General features: G+C 37.9%; 1 protein-coding gene across 2 annotated transcripts in view; it reads right to left on the bottom strand.

The window, feature by feature from the left end:
• lamb2l (laminin, beta 2-like) overlaps positions 1–13,349 on the bottom strand; it is a 58,329-nt gene that overhangs the window by 14,382 nt on the left and 30,598 nt on the right. For both annotated transcript variants that reach the window (XM_067446396.1, XM_067446395.1), the window contains exons 3-14: positions 8,292–8,461; positions 5,876–6,008; positions 4,447–4,520; positions 4,156–4,344; positions 3,984–4,047; positions 2,710–2,912; positions 2,470–2,590; positions 2,198–2,386; positions 1,839–2,018; positions 1,123–1,235; positions 929–1,008; positions 518–674 (exon numbers count right to left, since the gene is read on the bottom strand). In XM_067446396.1, coding sequence (XP_067302497.1) covers positions 518–674; positions 929–1,008; positions 1,123–1,235; positions 1,839–2,018; positions 2,198–2,386; positions 2,470–2,590; positions 2,710–2,912; positions 3,984–4,047; positions 4,156–4,344; positions 4,447–4,520; positions 5,876–6,008; positions 8,292–8,461 — 1,673 coding nt within the window. The remainder of the gene's footprint in view (positions 1–517; positions 675–928; positions 1,009–1,122; positions 1,236–1,838; positions 2,019–2,197; positions 2,387–2,469; positions 2,591–2,709; positions 2,913–3,983; positions 4,048–4,155; positions 4,345–4,446; positions 4,521–5,875; positions 6,009–8,291; positions 8,462–13,349) is intronic.

Genomic DNA, 13,349 nt, shown 5'->3' with positions numbered 1-13,349 from the left:
GACAAAAAAGATTTAAGTAGGAACGTTTTTTTTTTTTAAATCCAAAGCTATCAACCGGACCCAGTGTGTCTCAGAAGATATGATGGTATCAGATAGGCATGCTGCTCTGAGTGTTTTGTGTCACACAGAGCAAAGGAAGCAAAGGTACCCGAGGGTTCAACTCACATGAATGTAAACTGACAAAGGAGACGGTTTTACATTTACCGTATTACATCAACATTTAGCTGTTAGGGGCTGAAAGACTCAACTACACCCAAAAATTAGGGAATTCTTCACAGACATACACATATTACACTCTCTAGATCTACGTGCATATTCCTGTTTCCATGGCCTATGATACCAACCGCCAAGAGAAGAACAGACACCTATTCATAACAACAGGAAGATTTATAGCAGTACCTGTATAATATGACATGAACTTTAGTAGTTTAGACTGCCAAAAGGGAAAACAATACAAAGTTGAAATGCCAATATTAGGTGCTGATATATGATCTCTGTGTAGGTGAGCAATACTCACAGGAAGAGTGGGATCATCAGGGGAGCGACCTACAGATTCCTCTGCTTCATATTTGTAATAATCCAGAGAAGCACAGAAAAACGCAGGTTGCACTTCGGAACACTGCCGACCAATCAGATGAGGCCGACAGTCACACTGACCGTTGTCCATCATGCATCTGAAGGTGAAAGGGAAAAGAGTTTAGGTACAATTGTCATACAGTAGATATCTTCAAATCAAGGGCCACTTGCAGTTCAGCACTTCTGTTTAATTCTTTTTAATTCTTCAGTACCAATTATAATTAAACCCCAGAAAAATGTAGGACTTTAGTCTTGGTATATCAAAACAACACCCAGATACAAGACACTTCCTTATAGCTAATCCAGGGCAAATACATTCATTTGAACGCAATAACTGAAATCAGTGACTCACCTGCTGCTGGTTGCTCCACCAAAATCACAGTCACAGGGTCTGCAACCTGCCAGATCATTACTGAGTCCCCAGTGTTCAGGCTGTACACAAAAAACAGACATCTTCTTATGGTTGAATACATTTTTTTTTTTAAAAATTAAAAAAGGAATGTGATGGTTTGTGGTTATTATTAAGGTGAGAGAGAGAGCATGTACCAGGCACTGGTTGCAGTAGCGTCCAGTTACGTATCTTTTGCAGGAGCAGTCCCCACTGATCTGATCACACGGGGCCCCCAGCATGGTGATGCCACGGGGGTCACAGTTACATGCTGCCAATGACATACACATATATGGAGCACATAAATGTCACATACAGCGACCCCTAAAGTATTTCCACACTAAAAGGTAGGGTACGCAATGTTTTCCATAAACACTTTTTTTACTACTGGTTATACTACTGGTTGAAACTCTCTTCACAACCTGATAGCAATCAAAAATCGAAGTGCAAAATTACATATATCTTCAAAAAAAAAAAAAAAAAAATCATCCAATCATTGCATTTGGTCCAAAAATGTCCTACCTATTTGGTCCTACCTCCCTGTCAACCTATGTATTTCCATGCCATAGCGATTTATGTGTTTCATTGCAACACTATCAATGCTGAAATGAATCTGCAGCAGGAGAAACAAGTCAGCACTCTTTAAGTTGTTTATGTTCATTATTATTGTAATGTTATGTGCTTTGAGACATGAGGGGATGAGACACTTTGCAGAATCTGCTCTAGCTTTTAAACTTTTGAACAGTAGTGTATATAGTTTAAAAGTTGGACACATGTTAGTTGAAAATGTCCATAGCTAATATAATGAACTACTCCTGTGGGAACTTGAAGAGAACGGATTTCAAACCGCCACTAAACACACGCAAACACTTACGCTGGCATCCCAGTGGGTTGTCAATACTGAGTCCATAGTGTCCTTCTTTGCAATAGTCGCAACGCAGACCCCTGACGTTCTGCTTACAGCGACACTGACCACCAATCATACCCAGATCCAGATCAGTATGACTGTCACAAACTCCTCCTTCTACAGAGCCCACGGGGTCACAGTCACAGGCTGCACACACACACACACACACACACACACACACACACACACACACACACACACACACACACACACACACACACACACACACACACATAAGAAACAACATGAACAACAAGTAAGAGAAAACATGCACACACACACAAAAAAAAAAAAAAATTCTCAGCAGATTATCATGAACAACTTACGGACACATGCAGCCGGGTCTCTGATGTCTCTAGTTGGATCCTGATAGAAAAAATGTTTACAGGTCTCACAGTTGCGGCCCATGGTGTTGTGGAGACAGTCTTCACACACACCTCCACTGACATTACCCGTAGCCAGATACACCGCCATGTCAAAATGACACTTGTTGGAGTGACCGTTACAGTTGCATTCTGGGAAAAAGTCACATATTAAGATTTTTTTTGTATTAGGGTAAGTAGATTTTCTTGAACTTCTACATGCGTGTGTATCTTACCCCTGCAGGTATGTGTGTTATCAGTCTCTGCGGGCCTCCAGGGAGCATCATGGTAGAAATCTCTGCAGCGCTCACAGTTCAATCCCACAGTGTTGTGTTTACACACACAACGTCCGTGAATCTGCCCGATCAAAAGGATAGGATATATTAAATAGTATGATTTATTCACAATCGATCAGTGTAAGGATACTAAATTGTTATTTGAAATCAAAACTACAAATAAATCTGACTGACACCCACCATGCCTGAATCCCTGGTGGTCACTCCGGGTACCGGTGCGCACTCCGACGCGTGACCGTAGCAGAAGCAGCTCCCACGCACAACCAGCTCATACAGCGCGTAGTAATATTTCTGCAGCACGTCAGCACGGCGGTCAAGCTGGTCATCGCCCAGAGTGTGCAGTTTGGTGAAGTTTATCCGTAAGTTAGTGATCCGCAACAAATCTGAGGGGAGATTGAGCAGCTGCTTAACTTACAGACCTGTGAACAGGGTCCAAACTGAACACTCACTACAGTAAATGTGAGTTTTTTACTTGATAAAGCCAATTTTACTCTCATGTTAACCATTAATAACACCATTGCAATAATAAAAAGCAATAACAAATAGATATTTTAAAGCAATAGATAATGTAAATCCAGACAGTTTTTATTATAGCAAAATAAAAGTTGAAAGGGTGTTTATTATTCCACTTATTACACGGCTACTTGTCAAATTAATAAATATGATTACACTTATTTTAAAGAGACGTTATTAGAGTGTAATTAAACAAATAATTAGTTAGTAATATTTTTTAACTACATTCTTACTATAGGTTTAAGGTTAGGGTAAGTTAGTTGTATTTATATGTAAAATATATCAACATATTAAAATAAAGCATTACTGTAAATAACAAGTTTTGAAATATTGATTTGAGTTTAAATATTTTATTAGCTTGTTAAACACAAAGCTTCTGTGAAGAAAAACAGTTACTAGCAAGCCTAATCTGAGTCTGGACGAATGATCAAATTAAAAAAAGACGGCATTTAAGGTACAATCATATAGCTTATTAAACAGCTTTTCACCATATAAATAATGACGGGGACATTAAATATTGATTTCAGAAGAAACCTTTTTTAAAATCTTACCTGTTTGTTATCTTATAATCTATTACAGTGTACTAAACAATCATTCTAGCAACAAGACAAAAACTTCAACAATATTACCATAGGCCTATTATTAATACTGAAGGCCTCCAGTTTTATTTTACAAAAATACAGTATAGTCAAGATGGTGTTTGACCAGCTGTGTTTGAATGAATTGAGAGAGCTAGAGCGCATCCGCGGTGTGATATGAGCGCCAGCCTCAAATTCCCAGATGGCCGGCCATTGTAAAGTATTGTTATTTGCAACGATCATCATCAGGGAATAACTGACCTCAGAATGACGCAACTGACAAGTATTTCAGAGAGCCGTGCAATAAAAGAAATCCACAAAACAGTTACATGGCACAACATGGTTATACTGTACTGCACTAACCCTGAATGTCAAGACCGTATGGGTCTTTGACATGGATCGCAGGATCCAGCACTTTGTAGATGACCTAAAATAAAAATAATACAATCACATAGTGTGAACACTCTATCCAAAAGTAACAATAAAACACAGACTGAAACACATCCTTATGCAAATACCATCAGCTCACACTCACCTCTCCCTCAGTGGACGGTTCAAGGTCAGAGTAGCGCTCCTCACAGATGACCTCATCAATAAACCGCAGAGAGTGGGCAGGAACCCTGGGGAAAGTGTTGGTGCAATTGTAGGCGAAGTAGCGATATGGCCTCCATGTACGGCCAAAATCAGAAGAACGCTCAATCATCATAGCACAAGGCCTAAATGTCTGTGGAGACGCAAACAGGTTCAAGTGTAAAAGTGTAAATGAGAAAGGCTGGTCAAATTTGTTACTTGAGGTGATACTCTTTATAACTATTTACATGCACACCTTAAACTTCATGATGAGATGAGTAAAGTGGAACTCGGCCTCAAGATTCAGTCGAATACTGACACGCTCCTCTCCTGCACACAAATGAACAAAAAAAATAATCCAGTCACAATCCAGAATTTAATTGAACTCGTACAGTAAAAGCTTTTTCAAAAAATTAACATACATTTTCATTAAAGGAGGGGTGAAACAGATCAGTTTCAGTCAATCTCATGTCAATCTTGAGTGCCTATAGAGTAGTATTGCATCCTTCATATCTCCGAAAAGTCTTTAGTTTTATTATATATTTAAAAAAAAAGATAGGCTGTACCGAGTCTTTCCAGAAAAAAACGAGCGGCTGGAGGCGTATCGTGTGGGTGGAGCTAAAGAATGACGAGTGCGAAGCTACTGCACGAGAGATTCTGAAAGCTGACATCGTCAAGCATGGAGAAGAAAACGTTACCCTAATAAACCATAGCTATCAATCAGATTCAGCTAATACAGATATGATCCAGAATCAGATCCGGAGGCTGAAATAAATTGAACAGGAGAAACAGCTGCAGCAGGACGGCCATCTCTGTGGTATGTACTGTATTTAGTGGCCTGTCAACATTTGCGTTTGTTTACTCGTAGTATATGAGGACATGATATGGTTTATGGACTATTGTATGCGACTAAACCTTAGCAGTAGCAAGCAAAACGGTTTTGCACGTCAGATAGTGTATAAAAAAACAATGAGTAACGTTAGCGCATTTGAATGAAGAAGCATGCTATGTGAGAACGTCCCCTAGCCTAGGTTTATGTTTGGGTGGTTTTACAATAAACAAACTGACACCTATATTGGTCAGCTAAACAAATGTATTTAAACACACAGCATACATCGCGTTCAAATCGGTTAAATGCAGCGCTGCCTTCCCGGAATGCTATGCGGACGCGTTAAAGTCATTTGATGTCACCCATAGGAATAAAGTGGAGCACTGCGCGACAGAAGTGTTGCACTGACAAGTGGATCTGCACCTGAGAGAGTGTTTATGGGCGTGCATTTTCTCTCTCACTCTGGTCACGTGTGCGTGCACCCTTCCAGGAGAAGAGCCTGTGCGGCCCATACAAGGACATTCATTTGACACAGAAAAACTCCAACTTAGTTTTTAAAACTTTGTCCATGTTTAGGATGGGAATCTAAGTAAAAACATTTACATTCTGTTTTAAAAAAAGTATACCATGACATAAATGCCTAAATAATAATTATACATTTCAATAATATTTTACCACAGTTAAAACTTCACATTATTATTATTATTACTATCATCATCATGTATTAAATTAATGTAAGTACAAAACAACAGAAAAACAACAACAAAAACAAACTAAAGACCATATATTATATATAGATCTATATATCTATATAGGCTTTTGGTCTCAAAAAAACAAAAAACACATTCCCACACACCATTCACAGACTGCCACCAGGTAAGTTCTCCTTCACTGTCACTCTGATAGATGACGTTCTCCACTCTGTGGCTGTTTCTGTGATAAGCATTGTATGGCTCCTGAGAGTTACATATAAAGCACTTTTTTGGATCCTGTCGAAAGACATAGAGAAAGAAAGAGTGAGAAGCAAAACAATGCACATTGTTTACAATATCAGTGTAGTGTGACAGGAGCCTCTTCTTCACACTGTTTTTTTCCAGGTACGGTTTCATTTGTAACAACTTAAACCCGCATGGCTGGTGGCTCATGTAGCTGCCAGGACATACAACAAAAAAAAGCACATTATTCCATGCCAACCTGGAAGTGGAGGAAGAGAGGGGAACAGGCCTCCTGGATTCAGGTCAGAACATGAGAGTTAGCGTGGATGAACGCCAGAGCACTTTGTCTAAGCTGAGTTGTTGTCATGGGTACCAAAACCTCCAGCAATGGCCTGGCAAAAACGAGCGAGACACGTGTATTTCTTCAGCACCCTTTAAAAGGTCACAGCAATGAACAGGAGAACCTCAGTATCCATTTCAGATCTTCACAAGCTCTGCAGGAGACGGATATCAGCACTTCTATAATATTGTGCTTACCACACACTAGACTCATGCTTACTGTGGTAGTTTTTGAGTGTGAGCAGCCAACAATAGGATTAGCAGTGATCAACCAGATTATGAACTACAGGAATGCTATGCTGGGGCCCTGCAAAAAACACATAGTTAATTCTCTAGCATGACTTATCAGCACTGGATTCACACAGTTTAAGTGTATGGACTGAAATAGGGTTAACAGAGATAAAGTAAGACCCTTTTTGATAATGCCCTGGTCAAATCGTTTTTTTTTTTAACATCATACTTTTTGATGGAAGAATATACACAAAATGATAAAGATAGTCAAGATATATTGTTTATTATATATATATATATATATATATATATATATATATATATATATATATATATATATATATATATATATATATATATATATATATATATATTTAATTATATGTTGTATTTATTGAGATATGTGATTTTTAAACTGGATTTTTATTGCATTTTGAATTTAACTGAATTAAAATATACATGCAACATCCATCCATCCATCCATCCATCCATCTATCCATCCATCCATCCATCCATCCATCCTTCCATCCATCCTTCCATCCATCCATCTATCTATCTATCTATCTATCTATCTATCTATCTATCTATCTATCTATCTATCTATCTATCTATCTATCTATCTATCTATCTATCTATCTATCTATCTACTGTGATTTTTAAATAACAATGGAGAAGTCAATTAAAGCTAGCATTTCTATTTTACAGTCATGATGGATAAATTACAACACAAACGGAAATGTAGGGAACGCTGCAGACACCCTACGGACAAATAAACTGACAGAGCGCTGACAGGTAACACCTGCGCTGAGGACAAAAAGGGTGTAACTCTTGGTCTATAGGATGTATGGTGCCTCCAGGCAGCTAAACAGTTTCTGTCAATTTGATGCACCCAAAACACTTTAATGAGGGGTGAAATACATAGACCTAAAAGAACACAGAACATTTTAAAGAGACATTAAACAGTCAATGAAAATACATTTTATGAGGGCAGAAGAGTGCTTTATAGGCACCTAAAGGAAAAGGGAGGAGTTCTGTTTCAGGATAAAAGAGGGAAAGCAAACAGAGATAGACATAAGAAATTAATACAAAATCTGTTAAATCACACACATATAAAACAGAAAAGCATTAGGCTGCAGATTTTACTGTAGTAAAAGAGGTGTGGCATAGTAAGTAACACACGTGTGCAACATTCTGTGATCTAACAAGCGTGCGAGTGTGTGTGTGTGTGTGTGTGTGTGTGTGTGTGTGTGTGTGTGTGTGTGTGTGTGTGTGTGTGTGTGTGTGTGTGTGTGTGTGTGTGTGTGTGTGTGTGTGTGTTGTAAGGTTTGCTACATTTTGAGGATCAAATGTCCCTATGGAAAGTTTAAAATGAAAATCTAATACATTGTGGTGACTAGACAATGAGGTAACTGGATTAATAAACAATGTCAAAGGAATAGCAAAGTTCGCCAAAAACAGATGACATTTTTTGGGTTAACTATCTAAACTCCTTGTCTTGACAGAAAAACTGCATGTTTAGCCAAACTCAATAACAAAGATATAGTGATGAATGGTAAGTTTTCATGCGTGTAAATTTACCTTAAAAAATAAAGCTTCTAAAGGGGCCCCAAGCCCAAACACATCTATCTTCATATGACAAATAATTTCCGTCAACACAAACTGCAGGGCAAGGCCATACATGCAGGTGCATGGTGTACACAACATGAGATCATGTTTTTGTGTCTTTATGAAAGAGAAAGAATGGTTCAGAAATAATGTTGGGTTTACCTGCAAATGACCGACAATGCAGTACGGCTCATCTCCATCCAAGCCGCAGGTGGAGGTGGCGGTCAGATTAATAGCTCGGCCAATCAGAAGGTTCCCTGTTGCTGGGTAACAGCTCCCTTCCATGCAACCATGTGGGATTGAGGGGAGCTCCTGAGCCACCACTGGAAGAACTGGAGAAGACACAGACAGGAAGTTGAGGTCATTAACTTAACAGTGTATTCTGTTTCACATGCTCCCTAAACGTTATTCACACTGAGTAGGGGATATCTGTACAACTTTTGTACAACTTTTGTACAGCTTTGTACACTTTTCTTATTTTATTTTGTTATTCTGAAAGCTCAGCATCAATAATAGTAAATCAATAATAGACAAAACGATTGAGCAGAATGGGTTTTCAGGTATGAGGACACAATATACTCAGAATAATAGACATATTACAACTAATAATAAATTCTAACAATAATTAATTTGAACAAAAAACACCAATAAACGATAAATGAATAAACAAACGAACAAAGAAATCAATGAATAAATATATTGTTATGTGTAATATGAAAACACGTTCCTAAAATGTTCCTTTCCATGTCCTGTGAATGATTTCTGATATACATCTTCCCCAAGCCGTTTGCAGTGCCTTTTGGACATATTCACATATATATTTCTATGATTACAAATTTTACTTAGAATGATCAAATATCCTATGAAGTCCACAATCGAGTGAATAAAATGTACCTATCTATTTCTAAGGAATGAGTTCATGCAACTGATTCAAATCAAGATGATGTAAAATAACCTATGCATTAGCTTTCTTTCCAAAACACCACACAACAGCCAATGATTGGATATTATCATGGCATACAACCAGCACGGCTTCTGTTTGATGACCTCATGTGGCTCATGGTCCCACCCAGGCGGCAGTATCAAAGACAGAGGGTTTAGTTTCTCATTGAGTCAGGAACATAACTGGCTTTGTTCCTCATGGTTACCTCTGCAAAGGCCTCAAAATGCACTGTGTTTGCCTTTCAAAATCCACAGTTCATTACAGGGTTATCTGACATTGTCAAATCCAGATGTGTGGGAGGTCTTACATGGATTTTGAACATTCATTTCCAACATTGAGGTACTATCATTATTGAAGACTAGCACATAACCGCGCCCTCAAACTAGAATACTGCAGAGTTCTATGATTTCACAGTTGGAGAATGGCAATAACCACGTAACTATACATCTAAATTTGAATGACCTCTTTATCATTGAGAGGCTCTTGCAAAGCCAGTGTCCTGGTCAATCTCTGGGCCCCTCTGCGCTACCATTTTTCACACATCGCTGACTCGGAATAATAATGCCATCATCACAACACAGAATAATGAGAGACTGAGTGAGAGTGAATGAAGCAACGAGAGTAGACACACTGAAAGCAGATGGAGCAGATGACAGACAGCCTATGTGTGATGGGAAAAAACATTTGGGAAAAAAACAAGATGACAGAAATATCTAATGCTGATTTTAAAACATAATGTGATGCAGCAAGAAAATACTGCAAGAGGGATGTATTATATTCAATTAGAGTTTATCAGTATCAGACAGTATATTTAATTGTGCATGTTTATTTCTTTTATTTTTTTATATTTATAACACTGTGGTAATGTTGTGATCCCTAAATTTACCTGAAGCATTAAAAATTAGATTTTTAGACAAAACAGGGTCGAAATTTTAATATATAATATTTTATATATAATCATAATCAATAAATTTTATATTTTATATATATATAATCTGCATGTCTTATAGTTGGATTTAGATTATTAGAGCTGAGCAATAATATGGTTTTATATATATATATTGACAAAAGTATTGGGACCCTCAACCCTCTAATCATTGAATTCAGGTGTTCCAATCACTTCCATGGCCACAGGTGTATAAAATCAAGCACCTAACACACTGAGAAGTTGTGATATATGACAGTTCTTAGTGCGCCTGTCTCTGGCTAAATTCAACATTTGAATTTAGCACTTGATCATACGCTCCAGGGACCAGTCTAGACTGGTTACACCTGTGTGATCGTACGTGCGAAAGGCTTAAAAACAACACATTTTCTGACACAAATTTTTGAAATGTAGGCTTAAATCTTTTTCTTTTTCTGAGAAATGCTTGGTTTTCACCGAACACGTAGTCATATCGTATTGTATCGATATCGAGATATCTGGCATGAAAATCGAGATATGAAATTTTGTCCATATCGTTCAGTCGTAGCACCTAGGCATGCAGACTCCTTCTACAAACATTTGTAGAAAGAGTGGATTGCTCTCAGGAGCTCAGTGAATTGAGCATTCGTGAAATTTCCTCACTACTAAATATTCCACGGTCAACTGTTAGTGGTATTATAACAAAGAAGCAATTGGGAACAACAGCATCTCAGCCACAAAGTGGTAGGCCACATAAAATCACAGAGCGAGGTCAGCACATGCTGAGGTGACTTTCTGCAGAGTCAATATAAACCTTCAAACTTCATGTGGCCTTCAGATTAGCTCAAGAACAGTGCGTAGAGAGTTTCATGGAATGGGTTTGCATGTCCGAGCAGCTGCATCCAAGCCTTACATCACCAAGTGCAATGCAAAGCATCAGATCCATTGGTGTAAAGCACATGGAGACGTGTTCTCTGGAGTGACCAATCATTCGCTTTTTTTGTCTGGCAATCCAATGGACAAATCTGGGTTTGGCAGTTGCCAAGAGAATGGTGCTTGTCTGATTGCATTGTGCCAAGTATAAAGTTTGGTGGAGGGGGAATTATGGTGTGGGTTGTTTTTCAGAGGTTGGGCTTGGCCCCTTAGCTCTAGTGAAAGGAACTCTTAATGCTTCAGCATACCAAGACATTTGTGACATTGTGGCCCCGTCCTGTTCCAAAATGACTGTGCACCAGTTCACAAAACAATAAATAAATACATGGATGAATAAATACATGGATGAGTGAGTTTGGTGTGGAGGAACTTGACTGGCCTGTTGACTTGAGTCCTGACCTCAACCCGATAGATCACCTTTGGGATGAATTAAGAGCGGAGACTCCAAGCCAGGCTTTCTCGTCCAACATCAGTGCCTGACCTCACAAATGTGCTTCTAGAAGAATGGTCAAAAATATCCACAAACACATTCCTGAACCTTGTGGAAAGCCTTACCAGAAGAGTTGAAGCTGCTATAGCTGCAAAGGATGGGTAAACTCTATATTAAACCCTACAGATTATGAATGGGATGTCATTAAAGTTCATGTGAAGGCATCCCAAAACTTTTGCCAATATAGTGTATTTTGCAACAAGGTAAACAATCAAGAAGTTAAGATTTGCTTTATACATATACCCTTATGTGAATGTAAAATATGTATCCAAGATACAAGTCATTCAATTATTCAACACTGTTCTTTGCACAAGAGTGCAGATAAGCCTATAAAGTTCATAACAATATTGAAATCCAACCCCTTTTCAGGTAAAAAATGAAAACAAGTGCCATGAATTCCATATGATTGCATCAAGGTGCTCAAGTGTATCTGGTGTGTGAGAGCACTAAAAGGTTTTATGGTTAACTCATATACTGTAAAAATCCACATAATGAAGGAATAAAGGTCCTGATCTTTGGAATGGGTGTCCACACATATCAAACAGTCATGCTTTACCTGTACATCGAACATATAAAACCTACAATCAGCACTAATCGGATTATAATATTTTAATAAGTTATATAAAATATTATATAAAATATGAAAAAATTAAAGAGTTTTACAAAATAAAATGCAATTATAATGTTGTGTATTTCTCAAGTGATTGTTTACCTCTATATGGGTATGTTTGTTGAGTGTGTCTTTGTGTACGATTTATGTTTGCAAGTGAGAGGTGGGGATTCCCATGAAAAATGATTTGCAAATACCTTTCGTTCACATTCTTTCTAGTTTTCTAAATAGACAGGATATTTCAAAGACAATCTGTTGAGAGTTCAGCTTGCTAATTACAGGACGGGTGTCTGAGGAACTTTTATAAGGACAGAGTGCGGATCAGTCTTTACAGGCCACACACACAAGAAAATGCCAATTCTCCAAAAAGAGCTTTTTGCCTTATGAGACCTGATGCTGCATCCCTCATAACAGATTCACTGAGGTAAAGCATGCATTTAACACCTTTTCTACATGACTTCACATGTTAAGACTAGCCAGGGTGAAGGTGATTGTGAGAATGTGTGTTTTGGGAGGTAGAGCTAGGCAAGAATAGGTTTTGACTTTGTTTTGGTATAGTCTGTTATTGAGTCACCATACATTCTTTTCTCTTCTTCAAAGTGTCAAAAACAAATGTAAAAAAGACTGTTAGAGAAAGAGAGAGAAAGAGGCATCACCAATACCAAAATGGATGAAAATATGTACCATCAGTAGATTCTTCCAACTATTCAACTCTTTCAGTAGACAACATTGTAACCCCAAACGCTCAAAATGATTAATTGGATTGAGTAGATTCAACTCAAGTTATCAAAGTATTAATAACTTTATTATTCTTATGAGTTGTTCAAAACGGACACACTTTAAAGGGCACCTATTATGCCCTCAGGTGTCTCCAGAGTGTGTCTGTGAAGTTTCAGATTAAAATTCCTCTCAGATAATTATACCATTTTGAAAATGCCAAATTTTGGGTTTGAGAAAAATTTGCTGTTGTGTGTGTGTCTCCTTTAAATGCAAATGAGTTGCTGCCTCCCACAACACTTGAATGAATACTGAAACATGATACATCTGTTTGGTTATGATCATCTCTATAGTGGTCACGCTCACGTGATATTGCTGTTCTTCATCATCATGAAATAATTCTCGTGATTAAACTGTCAGAAGAAATGTCAGAAACACAAAAAGTTCACATGAAAACAGTTGATTATGTCTGTGCATGTATGCAGCAAGTACAGAAACCCTGTGTGTATATTAGCTCCGTGTATTAAAGTGAAAGCAGTGTAGTAAACAGTATATCTGCTGGTAATATGAATATTATATAGACTGAATGAACTTTAGTAGCTTTATTTAGAAAACATTTCTTC

Source organism: Pseudorasbora parva, chromosome 6 (genome assembly GCF_024679245.1).
Source record: "Pseudorasbora parva isolate DD20220531a chromosome 6, ASM2467924v1, whole genome shotgun sequence".
NCBI lineage: Eukaryota > Metazoa > Chordata > Actinopteri > Cypriniformes > Gobionidae > Pseudorasbora > Pseudorasbora parva.
The sequence above is the reverse complement of the archived record's forward strand: the minus strand, read 5'-3'. Positions and strand labels throughout refer to the sequence as shown.